The following is a 21,073-nucleotide window of genomic DNA, read 5'->3' on the forward strand; positions in this document are numbered from 1 at the left end:
TAGCACGGATTATTGTCGTGTGAAGTCGGTATGCAGTGATTACATATTGATAAGAAAGATGTCAAACGAGTCTGATGATTCACGGAATGAGGTCCCAATGGAGAAAGTTCCTTGCGTTGGAGGGAGATCGTAAATCAGCTACGGGTTATGTTAATTAAACAGTTGTTTATTTACAGAATTTGTAGATACGTCTGCTAGCAACTAACAGAAAAAAAATGTTACATGAATGTACACTGACTATTGCCCGAACCGTTCATATTGACTTTCCCACGAGTCAACTTTTGAGGCAAAGCTGCAGCAACAGTGTTGTGGCATTTGCGTGTACGGCCTACTATTTCCGCGCTTTGACTATGCCTCAGACTGCCTTCTTGCGGCCTGTGCCTCGCAGTGGGAAGATTGTGTAATAGATGGATTTTTTCTTTTTTAATGCTTCCCTCTGTAACATTGCGACCAGCTGCATTATGTTCGTTCGATGTACATTATGCGTTCTGCGCTTCGAGGTTCATACTAACTTCACCGCAACTAATCCATGCCGTGCGCGCTATAAACATGGAACCACTATAATGTTAATTTAAAAGGGGTGACGCGTAAAACAAGTGACGTTAAAATTAAAACACTGCAGCATTAAGAGCAGCAATTACACTGTGAGGCAGAAAAATCGCGAGTATACAACATAGTGCTGTTAATGCACGTCTGTTTTCCGCTTCAACGAGCTGCAGTTCCAGGCTATGAACGTTATTATTACGTGCCGCAGCTTCCAGTTGCTGTGAATTGCTCATGGCGTATACTCCGTGTCTTAGAAGCAGTATCACGTCGCTTCCATTACTCATGGATAAAATTTTTACTGTGTTTCTTTTATAATAGTTTACTTACAAAAATCAGCATGCTTACTTACCACACCGACAACGAGGAGATTAGAACATAAGGCGCCCATGTTAACGAAGAGGAGAATTATAATCGATTTGCTCATTGCTGCCTCCAGCAGGTCCACAGTTCTGTAACAGAGAGGTAAATTATTCTGCCCATTACAAACTTAAGAACATAAATCTACCGCTGTAGCTCTACCTAATGCAACTCCTAATGTGAAAGAACAACACAGTTATTTTTGATACAAACATAGTCGTTATATTTCACAATTACACAAATAGAAGTGTACACAACAAAGAGTATACCTAATAGGCTACAGACAAAAGTTATAAATTGGTAGTTTAAACATAGAGCTTACAACCGGACTAAAACAGCCAAGCAAATCTGTGTCACCGAGCACTGCCACAAATATAACCGTGAAATGAAATATTATAGGTACCGTGGAACAAACACCATGTTTCTCTGATTGCATAATTATGGGGCCTAACGAAATAAAGACGTCAGAAAATATAATAAACTATGGTGGAGATTTCAGTTCAAACAGAGCTTGGGTTGTGGGTCTTAATTCATTAATACCTCATTTATAAGAGCTGGAAAATGTTGGCAGAATATGCGTTTCACAGGGTAGCACTCTGGGCTCTGAATAACAAATGAATATCAAAGTGCAAAATGGGAGCCAGCAGTCGAATTCGGCTATAAACAGCAGCGTGAGACAAGCGAATCGTTCAGTCTGGTTGCTGTTGGAGCAGCATCTCCATGAAACTGAAGAAGACGACTGGGTCAGTCATAGAAGTCTCGTAGAGAAATGTAGAAACAACAGCTCGGCAGAAAACCAGAAAGTATTCCAGTAATAGTCATTGAGTGCAGAATAAAATGTGACTAGTTTCTAAATCAAATTAATGAATTAATCGATGAACTAGGACTAACGCTTTATCAAGAGTAACTAGTGCCAAATAGGTGTTACAAACCTGAGGATGATCAGATGATGGCGAACGTTGGTCACTAGTTGTTGGTACAACTGGTTGTCAGAGCCATCTTCACAGAATGATTCTGCCATTTGAAGTGCTCTACCTACGATGTAGGAGTCCTGGACTTCAGTATTTTGTTGATGACCATAATTATGTCGTTCATCTGAAACTTCCTCACGCCGCTTTGCCATAGTCGCAACATTGTGGTTCAGAACGTGAAGCTCGGCGGTGACCATGAGCATGAGCCTGATGAAGAGGACGTCTGTGCAGAGGGTGACGAGCCCGCTGAGAATGACGCAGTAGCCCTCTATGATGTAGAGCATCTCGTAAGTGGGCGACGCCTCCACGTCCAGGGGCAGCCAGACCGGCAGCGGCAGCTTCCGCGGGACTTCCGCAGACTCGCCTGCGGCTGCGAGCAGCGCGCGGGACACGAGAGGGGCCGCCAGCCAGCCGACGGAGGCCACCATCGTCGACACCTGCTCAACAGAGCGTGCACCACACCTCCAGTTTCCCCTTAGAAAATGTCTGGTACTGTAATACAAAAAATTAAAATACAGAGGAAAAAAATTATTTTTATAAGAAAATGAAACGCCTACAGCTGTCCTTATGATCTCATTTATCGTGTAGCTACCAGTTTCAGCGCTTCAGTGCTCCATCTCCAATTCTTAGTTGATGCTGAAGGGGCTGTCTCGATACACATATCTACATCTACATTTATACTCCGCAAGCCACCCAACGGTGTGTGGCGGAGGGCACTTTACGTGCCACTGTCATTACCTCCCTTTTCTGTTCCAGTCGCGTATGGCTGGCGGGAAGAACGACTGCTGGAAAGCCTCCATGCGCGCTCGAATCTCTCTAATTTTACATTCGTGATCTCCTCGGGAGGTATAAGTAGGGGGAAGCAATATATTAGATACCTCATCCAAAAACGCACCCTCTCGAAACCTGGACAGCAAGTTACACCGCGATGCAGAGCGCCTCTCTTGCAGAGTCTGCCACTTGAGTTTGCTAAACATCTCCGTAACGCTATCACGCTTACCAAACAACCCGCGCCGCTCTTCTTTGGATTTTCTCTATCTCTTCCGTTAACCCGATCTGGTACGGATCCCACACCGATCAGCAATACTCAAGCATGGGCCGAACGAGTGTTTTGTAAGCCACCTCCTTCGTTAATGGACTACATTTTCTAAGGACTCCCCCAATGAATCTCAACCTGGTACCCGCCTTACCAACAATTAATTTTATATGATCATTCCACTTCAAATCGTTCAGCAAGCGTACTCCCAGATATTTTACAGAAGTAACTGCTACCGCTGTCATATAATCATACAATAAAGGGTCCTTCTTTCTACGTATTCGCAATACATTACATTTGTCTATGTTAAGGGTCAGTTGCCACTCCCTGCACCAAGTGCCTATTCGCTGTAGATCTTCCTGTATTTCGCTACAATTTTCTAATGCTGCATCTCCTCTGTATACTACAGTATCATCCGCGAAAAGCCGCATGGAAATTCCGACACTATGTACTAGCTCATATATATATATATATATATATATAGTTAAAAAGTAATGGTCCCATAACACTCCCCTCCCCTGTGGCACGCCAGAGGTTACTTTAACGGTTGTGGACGTCTCTCCATTAAGAACAACATGCTGTGTACTGTTTGCTAAAAACTCTTCAGCCACACAGCTGGCCTGATATTCCGTAGGCTCTTACTTTGTTTATCAGGTGACAGTGCGGAACTGTATCGAACGCCTTCCGGAAGTCAAGGAAAATAGCATCTACCTGGGAGCCTGTATCTAATATTTTCTGGGTCTCATGAACAAATAAAGCGAGTTGGGTCTCACACGATCGCTGCATGCATCAGTGACCAACATAACTAGTTTACATCGACTACTGTAACTGTGATGTCAAAACTCCAACCATCAAGGGAATTAGGACAATCACGTCTTAAAGAATGCCTACAGTATAAGATCAACACCCTCTGCAAGATTCAAGTTTCTATTCATAGCAATCGGAGCTGGACAATGATGAGTCAGCGGATCAGTCTGACCCTATTTCAGTCCCTTAGGGGCTGAACTTCCAAAAACAGTGAATCAGGTATTTTTTTCATCTCTAACCGAGAAGCTAAACACCAAGAATTATCTTTAAAAATGCTTTCAGAATGAAATATATTCGTAAAAAGTTTCATCCCCTGGTTTACCCCCTAAGGGCTGAATTTCCAGGAACAGTGACATGCTTTTGTTTTATTTCCAACAGAGAAGCAGCATACAAATTTTCACAGATTTAGCGTCAAACATGCTTGCATAATGAAATAGTTCCATAAAAAGTTTCATTACATGTTTCACCTCCATACGGCTTGAATTTCCAAAAGCAGTGAAACACGTACTTTTTTATTTCTACTGAGGATCCAAATTTAAATTTTCATATATTTAGCTTTAAATGGTTTCATAATAAAATATTTTCATAAAAAACCTCATCCCCTATTTCACCCCCATAGGGATTCAAGTTCCAAAAACACTGAAACACAATTTTTTATTTGCAACCGAAAAGTAAAAAACAGATGCACATAGATGTAGCCTTAAAATACTATAATAGCTCTTTAATAAATATATATTTTCAAAAAAATCTTCACCCACTGTTCCACCCCCATAGGACTAAATTTACAAAAAAGCTAAAGCACGTATTTTTTTATTTCTGACTGACAAACAAAATACTAATTCTTGTAGGTCTAGCTTCAAAGTTACCTTAATAGCGACATTTTTCAAAAAAACTCTTTATCCACTACTTCACCCCCTTAGAGTTGGAATTTCGAAAAACCCCTTCTTAAACGACGCCTAGAGTATAAAATCCACGGCGAAACTAAATTTCAAGATTCTATGCTTAGTAGTTACAAGGTGATGAGACAGTTAGCCTCAGTGAGTTAGCCAGTTGACACATTGCCTATTATACAATATAGAGATTACCCAGGTGTTCAGAAAATAACTACGCAGTGCCATGTTGCGGTGTGCTAAGTAATGACTGATATGACTGTCAATTATTAATACAACATTTTCCATTGTTTCGCATATCTTAACCATATTTGAGCAAGTATTTGTATTTATTCGCAGGTCTGATTCGATTCAAGACCAGCGTCTTGTGTTACATTATGGTGATCCAGATCATCACGCTGACGATTGGACAAAGATTGCTTCTTGTGGAGCATGTGTTTCGAAATGGAGACAAGTTTACCTCAGCAGTAGAAGCTGCATTTTCAGCGAAGTTCCCTGGAGTGAAGATGCCTAACCGCAATGCTGTACGGAACCTCATCGCCAAGTTTTGAAAGACCGGAAGCGTTCATAATGCTCCAAAAACAGGCAGTCCATCCACATCCACATCCGAAGGTGGAGGAGGTGCAAGACATGATGCTGCAAAGTCCAAAGAAATCAGTTGGTCGAGTAGCTCAGCAGGCCCATGCATCCGTGGGTTCCACTCACAAGATTCTCCAACGTCCATGTATCGTTAGAAAGTTTCAGTCGTGCATGAACTGAGGGACACCGATCGCCCGCCGCGTGTGAACTTTTGCAACTGGTTTCTCTCCTTCCTGCAGGGTAGTAGTGAAGGGAGTCTCGACACAACGTGTTTCGCGGATGAGGCTTGGTTTCACCTCTCCTGTTACCTGAATAGCTAGAATAGTCATGTGTGGGCTATGGAGAATCCGCGTGAATTTAAGGTGACCCCATTGGATGATCAGGAGGTTGGTGTTTGGTGCACTGTGACTCGTAAACATATCATTGGGCCGATCTTCTTTCAGGACACCATAAATGCAGAACGGTATTGCACTTGCATTCTGGAGCCCTTCCTAGGTAAATTGGATGAGTTCGAAATTGAGAATGCCTCGTTCCAACAGGATAGGCGACTACACATATAGCCCACAAGGCGATGAACTTTCTAAAGGACATCTTCGGTGACCGCGAGATATCTGAATGGTGTGAAAACTGGCAGTTCACACTAAATAACTAAAAGTAAGAGCACATACATATGACTGCTAAAAGGAGCCCGTTAAACTTCGGTTACACGATAAATCATTCTAAAGGCCATAAATTCAACTAAATACTTAGAAATTACAATTATGAACAACTTAAATTGGTAGGAACAAATAGAAAATGTTGTAGGGAGGGCTAAGGAAAGACTGCGTTTTATTGGCAGGACACTTACAAAATGTTACAGATCTAGAAAAAGTTCAAAGAAGGGCAGCGTGTTTTGTGTTATCGTGAAATAAGGAAGAGAGTGCCATTGAAATGATACAGGATTTGGACTGGAAATCATTAAAAAAAAAGGCGTTTTTCGTTGCGTGCGAATCTTCTCACGAAATTCCAATCACCAAATTTCTCCTCCGAATGTGAAAATGTTTTTAGTTCAGTGGAGCATTCTCTACGTCCTGTCACACATCTTGCACGCTGTTAGGGAAACACACTGTACACTCGGAGCAGAGACGGACGGGGAGTCATTCACCGTCGATATGGGCCATGGATACGGAAATCAACTGACACAACGACTTTCACAAAGGATACACTGTTAAGGTCAGTTACGTTGGAATGAGCATCTCGGAAACAGCTAAGTTGGTCAGCTGTTCGCAAGCTACTGTCGTGGGCATGGCTTAAATGGCTCTGAGCACTATGGGACTTAACATCTGGGGTCATCAGTCCCCTAGAACTTAGAACTACTTAAACCTAACTAACCTAAGGACATCAAACACATCCATGCCCGAGGCAGGATTCGAACCTGCGACCGTAGCGGTCACACGGTTCCAGACTGAAGCGCCTAGAACCGCACCACCACACCGGCCGGCTCGTGGGCATGTATGGAAAGTGGTTTAAGAAAGCGAAACCACGACTAGGCGACAAGCTATTGGACGTACATGCCTCATCACACAGCGTGAAAGTCAGGGGCTCTGTAAAGCAGTACAGGCGTGATATATGGCAGATCTGGCGATGAAGTACAATGCTGGTTCAGGCGAAAGTGTTTCGGAACATACCGGTCAGTGCTCGCTGTTGAACATGGGGATTCGCAGCAGACGCTACCATGTTGACACAATGACATCTCAGCTACGATTACAGTTCGCACGTTACCCTCGAGATCGAACTGTGGATCAGTGGAAATCTGTCACCTGGCTGGACGAATGGCAGTTCTTCTTACGCCAGGTTGATGGTTGTGTGCGGACACCTAGTCGCCCAGTGAACGGCTACTCAAAACATGCACTTGCACTTGGATGTAGGCCAGCTGATCAGCGTTGTGCCATGGCGGGAGGCTCATCTGATAGTCATTGCAGGTACCATGACAGCTGTGGGATACGTGAACATTATAGCGCATCATTGTCTCCCGTTGGCATCTTCAACATGATAAATGTCGAATAAAATATTCTCGGACTTCTTGCCGCGTCAAATCTTGGTAAAACCTCGAGCTTTCGACGATATTCACCACCATCGGCTAAGAGTTTCCATCATCCAGCTCAGAAGAAATCCGTTCTAACTACATTGATATATAGAGCAAGAACTGTGTCAGACAAAGACCATTTAAATTCTGAAATTAATCACCTAAAATACGTATTTCGTAGGAACGCCTATGGTTCACGGGATGTAAAGTCAGCGTTCTGCAAGAGAAAGAAAGGTGAAAATAATGATTATTCGCATGATGAACAACCTAGCGCGTTTCTTCCTTTCTTCGGTTCTATTTCCAGTAAAATTGGCAGGATCCTTCGTAGACGAGGTTTAAGACCGATCTTTCGACCTCCAAGGAAAATCAAGGGGATGTTGCGTCCTGTGAAGGACTGCCTGGGTCTCAGGATTCCTGGTATTTACAAAGTTCCTTGTGAATGTGGAAGTAGTTACATTGGTCAGTCAGTCCGGACCATTTCCGATAGCTGTACAGAACATCAACGTAACATTAAAAATAGGGAGCTGGAAAAATCGGCAATTGTGGAGCATAGCCTCACTAGGAAACATAAAATTTTGTTTGGTGAAACAAAAGTTCTGTCTAAGGCCTCCACATACTGGGACTCGGTAATTAAAGAGGCGATAGAAATTAGAATGTGCGATAACAATTTTAATCGTGACAATGATTACAATCTTAGTGGTGCATGGAAGCGAGCGCTCGATATGGAGAAGCGTCAGAGAGATTCGCCGCGGGTCTTCGATACTCCGGGAGCGATGGCGCCACCAGTGCAGGCGTCGACAACATCTGCGACACCGTGACGTATTCGCCGTCCAATCAGGAGCCGTCCAATCACAAGCCGTCCTGGGGCTACATAAGGTCCACCACAGCTGCTGTTTAGCCAGTCAGTTTCCTGACTATGTCGATGGTGGTGAATATCGTCGAAAGCTCGAGGTTTTACCAAGATTTGACGCGGCAAGAAGTCCGAGAATATTTCATTCAACAGTGCCGTCGCGAAAGACTTCGTTCTCATAATAAATGTCACTGTAACAAGGCCGGACTATTGCTATCATGGCTTGAGAGGTATGACAGCTGTCTCACGTTGATGTCTTGGCCACCAGATTTTCCTGAACTAAACCTATTCGATCATATCTGGGATGCTATCGAAATCCAGCGTCCTGGTCATAACCACAGTTCCGTAAAGTACTGAAATTGCACATCTGGTTTCACGTACCTCCGAAAACCATCCAAAGTTATGTTGAATCCATGTCAGGCAGAAACAATGCCGTATTGCTTTCCAAAGGCGGACTAAACTAGGTGCCCCACCTAAATAATTTCCGAGGTTGTTCACGGACTTTTTTAACATGTTGCTGCAAGAATTACGTTGTCTTCGATGTCTCGCTACAGACGAAAAATGTAATTGTGATTTATTCAGATTATTACAGCAGTTAAAACAATGACAGAGCTTGCGGTATGCACATATAAGAACAAGTATTCGCAACACAGCAGCCATTACTTGCTACAGCATCCCCCATCTCATCTGCAACATCGTAGTTCTTCCCCCCCCCCTCCCAATTTTGAATTTCTGGTTTCGTAATATTACTTATTACGTAGGTAAATTCACAATGCAAATTTCAGTGCATCAGCGTAGAACTTAACCTGCATATATAGCAGCACTCGTTCGGCGAGATCCTCGTAACGGCTTCGAATCTTCTTGCTTGCCTCTTGACGACCGTACAGCCTCCTGGAGTCAGACAGTACCTCCAGCATCTGGTGTAACATGCCTCTGTCTGCGATGAAAATTGCAGTCTGAAAGCAGATAGTGTCAGTCCATAGTCGGTACCACTGTTTTTCACATTTGTCTTGACCTAGTGTTCGTAGTTGCGGTATAATTACTTGAGATATGTCAAATGCGTCTTCTCAACTAGTAAAATATTTTCCTTCTACTTTATTTAAAACATCGTCAGTCGTTGCATTTTGCTTTCGATTTCCACATACATCTAGAAATGTCGCCTGTATGCACATATTCTAGTCATTCCTACGTTTAGCAGGAGTTTTTGAGCTAGTTCCACATTTCCTTGTAGCGCTACATATTTCTCTATGTATAACAGGAAAAAAATAATGAATCACCATTAGTTTCGGTCTTTTTATTGATATTATAAAATGCCTGTTACATACGTTTAGTCAGCAGACCGTACATTATTATCAACTGTGCTTTAGCTTTTCCTTGTTTTACGTCAAGAATCTATTACGCTGGAAGCCAAACTGAAGTTAGGCCAACACAAATATCAAAAGCATGAATAACAGGGAATTATGCATGCAGAGGGAACTTCAGTAAGAAAACTGAAATCAGACGATAATGCAACCATTGACGAGCCTTTAAACGAAGAAGATAAAACTCGTGTGTTAAAAAAATAAACGTTATTTCGTAGTTGCAAAAATGGATTTCCAGAACAGTAAGTAGTTCTTAGGAAGAAATTAGTAAAGAGAAAAGTATGAGAACAGTCTGCAAAAGGAATAAATTAAAAATAGATTTGCTGATAGCTTTCTGCTGTATTTTTGGCGCAGTTGATATCAAATACATACACTATGTGATAAAAAGTATCCGGAGATGGACAGCAGATGTCAATATGGTATTCAAATTGTTCCCGCACTGCAGCGAGCATGTCTTCAGCTACAGCTTCCACACCTGCTCTTCTGCAATGTCTCAGTTCATTCATTGTCGTTGGTAACGGAGGCACATAAACAAAGTCTTTTATAAACCCCATAAGAAATAATCACATACAACCAGGTCTGGTGTCCTTGGAGGTCAGTGAAATAAGGCTGAATCATGTGGTCCACAGCGACCGACCCATCATTCAGTTAACATTGACGCACTTCCAGATTCCAGTGTGGCGCTGCCCCATCCTGTTGGAGAATGAAGTCGTTCGAATCAGTCTCCAGCTGCGGGAAAAGAAACTCCTTAAGCATATCGAGATATGTGCTTCTTTTAATAGTAGCGGATGTGTTCGACGTCTGTGTCTGACACTAGGGGACGGACAGGCTATTTGCCTTTACACAAACAATCTGTTTCTCGAACTGTTCATGCCATTGTCTAACGCTCTGTGCTGTAGCAGCGGTCCACACCATAACTGGTACGAAAGGCACGCTGAATAATTATTACTGACCCACACTGCGCAAAATGTAGAACACAGAACTCTTTCTGTTCTCTGAACACCATTTTTAACAGAACTAAAGTGGGAGCACACTGCTGCTACCTATCGGGAACCATGCATAGCTAGAGAGTTTGCACTTTCCAACAGTATTTTGTAGATGTTGTTGTTGTTGTTGTTGTTGTTGTTGGTGTTGTAGCCTTCAGTCCAGAGACTGGTCTGATAGAGCTCTCCATGCTACTCTATCCTGTGCAAGTTTCTTAATCTCTGAGTAACTACTGCAACCTACATCCTTCTAAATATGTTTAGTGTATTCATGCCTTGGTCTCCCTCTACGTTTTTACCCTCCGCGCTTCCCTTCAATACTTAATTGATGATCCCTTCATGTCTCAGAACGTGTCCTACCAACCAATCCCTTCTTCTAGTCAGGTTGTGCCACAAATTACTCTTCTCCCCAGTACCTCCTCATTAGTTACGTGATCTACCCATCTAATCTTCAGCATTCTTCAGTAGCACTAAGCTTCTTTTCTCTTCTTGTCTACTATTCATCGTCCAAGTTTCACTTCCATACATAGCTCCACTCCATACAAATACTTTCAGAAAAGACTTCATGACGCTTAAGTCTATACCCTGTTAACAAATTTCTCTTCTTCAGTAACGCTTTCCTTCCCATTGACAGTCTATATTTTATATCATTTCTACTTCGGCCATCATCAATTATTTTGCTCCCCAAATAGCAAAACTCATTTACTGCTTTAAGTGTTTCATTTCCTAATCTAATTCCCTCGGCATTACCTGGTTTAATTCGACTACATTCCATTTCTTCGTTTTGCTTTTGTTGATGTTCATCTTATATCCTCCTTTCACGACACTGTCCATTCCGTTCAACTGCTCTGACAGAATTACAATGTCATCGGCAATTTTCAAATATTTTGTTTCTTCTCCTTGGATTTTAATTCCTACTCCGAATTTTTCTTTTGTCTCCTTTACTGCTTACTCAATATACAGATTGAATAACGTCGGGGATAGGCTACAACCCTGTCTCACTCCCTTCTCAACTACCGCTTCCCTTTGATGCCCCTCGATTCTTGTAACTGCCATCTCGTTTCTGTTCAAATTGTAAATAGCCTTTCGCTCCCTGTATTGAGAGTATTCCAGTCAACATTGACAAAAGCTTTCTCTAAGTCTAAAAATACTAGAAAGATAGGTTTGCCTTTCCTTAATCAATCTTCTAAGATAAGTCGTAGGGTCAGTATCGCCTCACGTGTTCGAACTTTTCTACGGAATCCAAACTGATCTTCCTCGAGGTCGGTTTCTATCGGTTTTTCCATTCGCATGTAAATAAATCGTGTTAGTATTTTGCAGCCGTGACTTATTAAACTGATAGTTCGATAATTTTCACACCGCTTTCTTTGGGATTGGAATTACTATATTCTTTTTGAAGTGTGAGGGTACTTCGCATGCCTCACACATCTTGCTCACCATATTGCAAGATAATGGTTAGGAATTTTAAATTAGATGATTCTTTTTGATACACCATGCACTTAGCACAAGTTGTCTATTTCCCATCTTGCATTGTGACGTCAGAGTAGTAGGAGAGGAGTGATGGTCGATACCTAGCAACGTCTCGTGAGATCGTTATCAAATCAGGTTATCAGAAATCTGAGAACTATGCAGACAGCGTTGACAATCTAATGTCCCCTCTACCACTGCTGTGCCACGACTAATAGCAAAATGTAATAAAGAAAGCGACAGCTAATAAAAACCGAGGTTTTTGGATTTGTGGGAAAACGTTTAACTGTCTCTCACGTGCATAACTCAAATTAACCCTGAGTATCTAGGATACTGACACAGGTCGTAAATTGTGGAGTAATTGATAGTACAACTGTCGGAGGTTACCGAGCCACTGTATCCCAGATGATCACGAGCAGGGCGCAAGTGCACTCCGATGCTCTCTACGTTACCCATTCCTCACAGAGGACCGGCATGTAACACCATCTGCTCGTTGAAACGATAATTCCCAAAGTATCATTGAATATTCGTTCTTACAATTGCTGTTTCACAAGTCACTCGTGATTATCAACACCTCAGCAGGAGCAGGTAGTCGTTGCCCAGAATGATAAAGAAAGACGAACGTGGTGAAAAGTCAGGCTTCAGTCTTACCTTTATAAAAACACCATCGCTGATAATGAAAGCAAATGAGCACAATGCAGAATCCACTAGGTCTTCTGGAGGGTCCATGTAGAGCTTCAAGGCAGCAAAGACCGGGTGATACAGGAGAAAGATGAGAGAGAAAGCGGAGAGAAGAGCGGCTTTGACTTTACTGCCGTCACTTTTTTGTTGATACAACCCCAGCAGTCGCAGCATAGATGCGTTGCGCCCCAGTAGTGCCACAGGTGACTCAGCCGTCGCCGCCATGATCAGCACCTAGAAAAGAGGAAACAGCACGGCCATACTTATTGCATATGGCATCGCGAAGTTTGTGCATCACAGTGGAAAACGTATTTTTCCGTGAAAAAAACTCGCAATAGTTATCAACAATTCCACTTAATGAAGTGTTAATCACTATCGACCCAGTTACTGTTCCATGCATATAATACAGAAAGTATGTAGGATCAAATGGCTCTGACTTAACATCTGAGGTCATCAGTCCCCTACAACTTAGAAATACTTATACCTAACTAACCTAAGGACATCACACACATCCATGCCCAAGGCAGGATTCGAACCTGTGACCGTAGCAATCGCGCGGTTCCAGACTGAAGCGCTTCGAACCGCTCGGCCTCACCTGCCGGCAAAAGTACGTAGTTTCAGACCAATGTAAGCAGCAGTATTTGTGCAGAAATGTCCACAATATGATCTAGCGTGGAGAGCTGCATCAAACCGGTCTTCAGACTGAAGACCACAACAATAACAAATCTAAGTAGTTAGACAGGGAGTTGGAATGCGCGCCTCCACATACGACTTCTTTTCGGTGACCATTGTGCCACATTGGCCGGTGGTGTGATGAAGCGAAACATGTCTAAAGGTGGAGACATTAGCAGATGCGTGGGCTGAATACCACCTGATAAGATAAATGGGTGTAGAAACAGGAGGTTTTTGTGATGGTAACAAGATAAAGATATTTGGCAGTGGGCACAGAATATGTTTTCATATGTGAAATAACTGGTTGATAACAGATACTTTCCTTGATAATTGAAATGTAATAATTGTACTGCTCCTGAAGATAGGTACAGAGCCACCTACATCCACCCAATCTGGCGTCTTGTGAATTCCCTCTCTTCAAAGTAATCAACAAGCATATTGCAATCATTCTGTTCATAACCGATCTTAATGGTCAGAACCTTGTTGTTATGTTGTTGCAGAGGCTTAATGCAGTTGAGTAAGTAAATGATCTAGGCTGGAAGTCACTTTTGGAATATTATTACGACACTAATGTACGCAAAGAACTCGCCATTCGGTCTCCATACGCTGAGAAAATGTTTTATGACCTGCCACCACGGAACAACGTAAGGTGTCGGTACAACCTGACATTTTATCATCACTTAGCCAGCGGCGTTAACAACTGGCCCACGGTGGCGCTTCCGACGCAGTATGTACGAATGCGCGTGAAGTCAGTTAGTGACGGAACAAAGATCTGAACAATCACAATAACTATGTTGAAAAGTAATGAGCACCGATGTACGACAGCAAGTCAATACAAATAGCATGAAATAAAGTTTGTTCTTGAGATCCTTAGTCATCTTCCATTATAAAGAAATGTTCTATAAGAATATCTGAGAGACGAATCAAACTAGGTGCCATCTTAATACAGATGTTGTGTTTGTTATGTGGCGTTAATGAACGTGACGTCGGTGTGCTTTCTATTTTTTTTTTGGTACTTCAAACAGAGACCAAACTGACTGGCTACATTGTGGTACATACGTAGAATTTTATTTGAAAGGAATTTCAGAACATAGCTTTGAATCCTGCGTAGCATTAACAATACGAGACTTACGATGAAGTTAAATGCTTAAATGAAATAGCTTAAACGCTATACTAAGTTTATAATATAAATGTCACAGCTCTTATTTGTTTTAAAGCTCGTTCTACTCTTCTGTTTACTGCGAACAACAATGCTGCTGAAATCCTCAGGGAACATACTATCAGAAATAACAATCATATATAGTTTTTTTTAAACTTTAGAACTTCTTTAAAGAGAGCTTACAATGTTATTTGAATAGTGGACACAGACACAAAGATATGATATTATAATTATATACTGACTGAAAACGTTCTTCTATTGTTAACATTTGACTAACGCGTAGTGTTTTCCTTTGATGCGTTCAATACATGGAAACGAAATATAAAAAATCACAAAATTTTCAGTTTTAGTTGTGATATGAACCGATTTCCTGATAAAACTGAAAACATAGCCTGAAGTCTTTAATAAGTTGAGATTCCCATTTTATTATCACACAGCAAATACCGTTATTATTACTACAAAAAACCAATTCAACAAATAAATAGCTTATGCGAGAAACTCAAACACACCGATGTGATAAGTACAATGGGAAAGGATATCAACAGCAAAATTGTAAGAGCAATGACCCTCACTGATTAATCAAGAAAACTGTACCAGAGTATAAGAAGAGGTGAAAAGTATTATGATAACCACTGATCAGGAACAAAACAAGAGACGAAAAAAGAAATGGATGTCTGATGGAATTCTTTCACTGATAGATGAATGCTGAAAGCAAGTAGCCAGGTAGATTAACTAATTACAATATGGGTCAGAAATTTATGAAATCAAAGGGAAGACCAGCAAAAAACAAATGGTACGACACCAATGTGAAGAAACTGAAGGGTTACAAGCTTCATCTGATGATTTTAACTTACATAAGAAACTAAATGAAACTTCTGGAATATATGTTAGGAAAAGTATCTCATTAACGATAAACAAAGATAAAGAAAAATAGTTCATGATGCTGTGGCGGAGAAACAGATGTGGGAAGACTATATATACTCTTTTCAGATGATAAACCAAATGTTGCGTTACTCAGAATTATCCAACAGGACCTGAAATTACGAAAATAGAAATTGGGAAAGTCACGCGAAACTGAAAAACAAAGTGCTTGATGAAATTCCAGTGGAACTCATTAAGCTTCTTGATGAAGAAGTTAACAGAGTCTTACATGACCATTTTAACAAAATTTACGGGGCAGGTCGTTATCCTGCCCAATGGCTATTATCAGCTTACTCAAAAAGAGGAACACGAGAAAATGTGGAGATCAGAGTTTCATTAATCTTATGATCCATTCACTGGAAATATTTCAGAAAGCCATCTGTTGAAAGTGTATGACAAATGTCAGAAACTCACTAGTGAGGCACAGTTAGAGTTTAGGAAGGGCTTAGGTACAAGTCTAGCAACAGTTGCATTGCAAGTTCTACAGCAAAAGTTCTATGATCAGAATAGAACTATAGGCCTTTGTTGTACTGATTATGAAAATGCCTTCATATACACTTATGGAAATGGAAAAAAGAACACATTGACACCGGTGTGTCAGACCCACCATACTTGCTCCGGACACTGCGAGAGCGCTGTACAAGCAATTATCACACGCACGGCACAGCGGACACACCAGGAACCGCCGTGTTGGCCGTCGAATGGCGCTAGCTGCGCAGCATTTGTGCACCGCCGCCGTCAGTGTCAGCCAGTTTGCCGTGGCATACGGAGCTCCATCGCAGTCTTTAACACTGGTAGCATGCCGCGACAGCGTGGACGTGAACCGTATGTGCAGTTGACGGACTTTGAGCGAGGGCGTATAGTGGGCATGCGGGAAGCCGGGTGGACGTACCGCCGAATTGCTCAACACGTGGGGTGTGAGGTCTCCACAGTACATCGATGTTGTCGCCAGTGGTCGGCGGAAGGTGCACGTGCCCGTCGACCTGGGACCGGACCGCAGCGACGCAGGAAGCACGGATGCACGCCAAGACCGTAGGATCCTACGCAGTGCCGTAGGAGACCGCACCGCCATTTCCCAGCAAATTAGGGACACTGTTGCTCCTGGGGTATCGGCGAGGACCATTCGCAACCGTCTCCATGAAGCTGGGCTACGGTCCCGCACACCGTTAGGCCGTCTTCCGCTCACGCCCCAACATCGTGCAGCCCGCCTCCAGTAGTGTCGCGACAGGCGTGAATGGAGGGACGAATGGAGACGTGTCGTCTTCAGCGATGAGAGTCGCCAATGATGGTCGTATGCGTGTTTGGCGCCGTGCAGGTGAGCGCCACAATCAGGACTGCATACGACCGTTGCACACAGGGCCAACACCCGGCATCATGGTGTGGGAAGCGATCTCCTACACTGGCTGTACACCTCTGGTGATTGTCGAGGGGACACTGAATAGTGCACGGTACATCCAAACCGTCATCGAACCCATCGTTCTACCATTCCTAGACCGGCAAGGGAACTTGCTGTTCCAACAGGACAATGCCCGTCCACATGTATCCCGTGCCACCCAACGTGCTCTAGAAGGCGTAAGTCAACTACCCTGGCCAGCAAGATCTCCGGATCTGTCCCCCATTGAGCATGTTTGGGACTGGATGAAGCGTCGTCTCACGCGGCTTGCACGTCCAGCACGAACGCTGGTCCAACTGAGGCGCCAGGTGGAAATGGCATGGCAAGCCGTTCCACAGGACTACATCCAGCATCTCTACGATCGTCTCCATGGGAGAATAGCAGCCTGCATTGCTGCGAAAGATGGATATACACTGTACTAGTGCCGACATTGTGCATGCTCTGTTGCCTGTGTCTATGTGCCTGTGGTTCTGTCAGTGTGATCATGTGATGTATCTGACCCCAGGAATGTGTCAATAAGGTTTCCCCTTCCTGGGACAATGAATTCACGGTGTTCTTATTTCAATTTCCAGGAGTGTATTTGCGGAAATTCTAAAACAAGACTGGCTGTAGATTACAAGGAGATGCTCTGTGTAGAGAATTTATTTTGTAATCAAACAGCATATGCTGAGTTTGATAATGAGGCACCGTCTTGGTTAATGACTGTAGAGAAGTATAATAACGATGGGTTCTGTCACTCCTGTTATACAGTTTGTACTCAGAAGGTACTTATCAGAAAGAGGCATAAAGGTTAACGGAGTTTGCATCAACAACATTATCTATGCTGATGATACGGTATTGACCGCTGACAATATGTGCGATCTACAATTCGTCACCGTAATAGGTTAAAGCGTTGATCCGTGTCTGCATATCAAAATTAAAAAGAGCAGTTACATGATCGTCACACGACAGCCATACCCTGTACAAACACAAATCTACGATTTGATGGCTATTTTTTAAATACAAAGAGCAGATACCTTGAAATGTGACTCTGTGAAAAGTGGAGGAAAGACATGGCGGTGAAATTCCGTACAGGGAACACACGTAGCGTCTTCATAAAATTTTAAAAATCTGTGGCAGGTACAGACCTAGACCTGAACCGTAGAGTTCGATTGGTAAGATGCTATATCTGTTCTGCACTTACATATTGTTCGGAAGGACGGACACTACATATGACAATAGCAAGGATGATAGTGTCTTTTAAAATATGAATTTACTACAGAATGTTTGGAATAACATGAACAGCTAGAGTAACTAACACTGAATTGTTGCAAAGAATACACAAACAGTTAGAAATGTAAACAACCTGTAAAAGAAGAAAAACTACAGACCTACAACAAATATTACGAAACACATAAACTCTGCTGCCAAAGTTGGTAAGGAGAAAGTAAGACTGAAGGAAAAGAAGGAAAGGGCCAAGAGGGCTATCTTGGTTGCGTAACATAAAGCAGTGAACAGGATTATCAGATGCAGAACAACTAATTAATACTGCGGTCCATAGAATAAACATGCATCGTGCGGTCGCAAACATGCGTCAATGGATTAACGGCGGAAGAAGAAGGAGAACAAGAAGAAGAAGAAAAATTCACGTTACTTGAAGGCGAGAGTTCCACTAGAGTCAGACACTTTATTGGTATTTCAACCTAATACAGAGTTCCATTGCTGTTATCCATCGATTGCGGCAGGGTATAAAGTCCACTAATTTTATGGTAAAGTTGTAAAGAAAATGATAATTCAAGAAAGATTGAACTCAATGCTGTACAGGCACTTGATCAACATATTCTGAGAGCAAGATAAGTTTGAACAAGTGTCAGACCATGCTTGCTGCGCAACATTTTATGCACCTTATGTTTTGTGTCATAAGGGACATTTAAGCGACATGCCACAATGCATGCATAGTGTAAAGCACAGTTCTAATGCCCCAAACGGATTTTGTCTTTGGTATGTTGCGTATGTTGAACCACACACTTACCTCAATTCGCTACACGGAATAACATACAATAAGTCTTATAAACTTGTTAGAATCACAGACATGAACATCGCTGAAAGATCATAATAATCTGCAACAATACAAGTAATCGTAGTTAATAGTAGAACAACAGAATATGTGAGAATGAATGTAAACCAGCATTGTGAGTGAGAGCCAGGATTAAAATAGCTACGAATATGATTTAAGACCATATTGAATACAAAGGAAGTAGCGAGGAGCAGACAGCTACCTTATACTGGAAGGATGAAAGTTCATGCGGTTGACAGAGAAAGGTTTAATGAAAGGTTCTCAGTCAATTCTGATGAATTCAAAAGGGTCTATACAATTAACGCATAAAAGTTGCATTATTTATAATTTTTCTTTACATTAGTACTTTTGATTCTGACGCAAGGATTATCACACGGCTAGATAAATATTGCAGATCTTACAGTGTCGCAGCCATACATCTAACTTCTAGAATTAATGCTCTAGTGTCGCATAGGGAGTTGCTCTTCTGACGATACTGGTGGTTGCACACAGCTTAATCAACATTTTTGAAGGCGACAGGGCCTGTAGAGGTCTGCAGAGGCGACGTACCTGCAGGCGCTGCGCCATGAGCTGCTTCTCCCGTCAGGCACGCGGGATCGCCGAGGCGGGAGAGTCTAGCTAGCCTTACATCACGTGGGTTGCGACAGTCGCAGGAAAATCGAGTCACGCCAACTACCTCTCAACATGTCATTTGTAGCTTATTAAACTGTCTCCTTTTAATTGTCCAGTGTGGGTTTCCGAAGTCACGTTCATAAAGAGTTCACTTCAGTTCACTGATGCAACTAATTGTCAAAAACTTTTATGTTTCTCATAAGAGTCTTGCATAGTAATTATCCCTCTACTGTTTATGCTATTCTAGTTATTTTCAATAAGTTTTAATACATACATTACACTGCCAAAAGAGGACGTCGCTAATGGAATTCAGTTGCTACACAGAAGATGTATTTCACACGCGTGCAACACATAGGGGATCGTTAGGACTGTATTCGGACATGTACTTTTTGGACGTATTTCTGTTCTTCAAAACATATTGCTGTTTTTTTGATTATATTTTTCATACGTGGCTTCAGTGGGTTGTCACTTTCCTGATACCAGTTCAATACATTTGTCAAACAGTAGTACGTTTTTTAGCCATAAATTTTACCTGAAAGCCTGAAAATATTTGTTTAATAATGATATTTACTTTCTGTTCCTACTGTCTTAGTAGAGCCGTAACTTTACCACAGTTACTTACTAAACTGACATATGTCGATTAGATTCCTTCCTCCTCAAGTGTCTTCGACGCAGAGTTTGCTGAAACACAATCAAAAACTTCCGCCAAAACACAGACATAATTCACTTTATGTAATTCCCTGGCAGCTTTCTAGGTGATGCTTCGTGTTACACTCACTTCTAAAATCCGCCATACCATGGCTGCGTCTCTTTCTAGGTGGTTACTGAGATTTTTAAAGAAAACCTTATACAACACTAACCTAACTCTGTTAGAGACACATGAAGTAAAACTGTTACAGAATTAGATGCCTAGGTTACTGTGGCTAATGACAGTTTTAAGAAAATAATTTTCGGCCTTCTGCTGCATTACTCTGGAAACTAAATAGGAACTACCAGACAGAGACACAGACTAATGCAACCTAATACCCAAAAGAGTTTTTTTCTTGCTACTGCATTATTCCAAATATTGTCAATACGCTCGACTCAGTATTTGTTCCGTAGATAACTCGGCTTGTTTCACTTACCACTTTTATAGTCTCTGTCGTTATCTTGTTGTAACGATAGCTGTTTTCCAATTTTGTATGTGAAGAAAGGCTATCTCTGCTACATCAGCCAACATCTCAGGAAAAAATTCACTATCAAAATCTTATTTGCGTCTCAGTTTATCTGGGCGAACTATAAAGAATGCTTAGGAAATGTTTAGAGGTGCATTGTGTGGTCATCCTGTGAGTCATAACTATGCAGTGAGACATCTACACTAGGTCAAACTGCTTCGGTTATGCATGACTTCTTATAACCACTGCTTCTGTTATTTCTTACTATAATTTAAGAGGTCTAAGTTGTTGAGTGCTGTTGCATAAAAATTACAGAACTTCTGTTATCAAGAGCTCTTAATTCTTCCGTTTGCTCCGGGATCTTCGACCGATGGTCGTTTAGTGGCTTGTTCACGTTTCGCCAGTGGCCAGTGGCTAGAGGCGGGTTGGAGTCGATCGCGCGACCTATGGCCACATGTCCAGCGGTCGGCTGATACCACTGGGCCTCCCCAGGCCTGTTTAATTTTCATTTTC

The 21,073-nt window shown here is 42.2% G+C and overlaps 1 protein-coding gene across 1 annotated transcript in view; it reads right to left on the minus strand.

The window, feature by feature from the left end:
* Positions 1 to 19,361, minus strand: part of LOC126343383 (odorant receptor 43a-like) — a 40,246-nt gene extending 20,885 nt beyond the window's left edge. The window contains exons 1-4 of the mRNA XM_050001937.1: positions 19,344 to 19,361; positions 12,564 to 12,827; positions 1,836 to 2,311; positions 896 to 995 (exon numbers count right to left, since the gene is read on the minus strand). Coding sequence (XP_049857894.1) covers positions 896 to 995; positions 1,836 to 2,311; positions 12,564 to 12,827; positions 19,344 to 19,361 — 858 coding nt within the window. The remainder of the gene's footprint in view (positions 1 to 895; positions 996 to 1,835; positions 2,312 to 12,563; positions 12,828 to 19,343) is intronic.
* Positions 19,362 to 21,073: the final 1,712 nt, after the last annotated feature.

This window comes from Schistocerca gregaria, chromosome 1 (assembly GCF_023897955.1).
Source record: "Schistocerca gregaria isolate iqSchGreg1 chromosome 1, iqSchGreg1.2, whole genome shotgun sequence".
Classification (NCBI taxonomy): domain Eukaryota; kingdom Metazoa; phylum Arthropoda; class Insecta; order Orthoptera; family Acrididae; genus Schistocerca; species Schistocerca gregaria.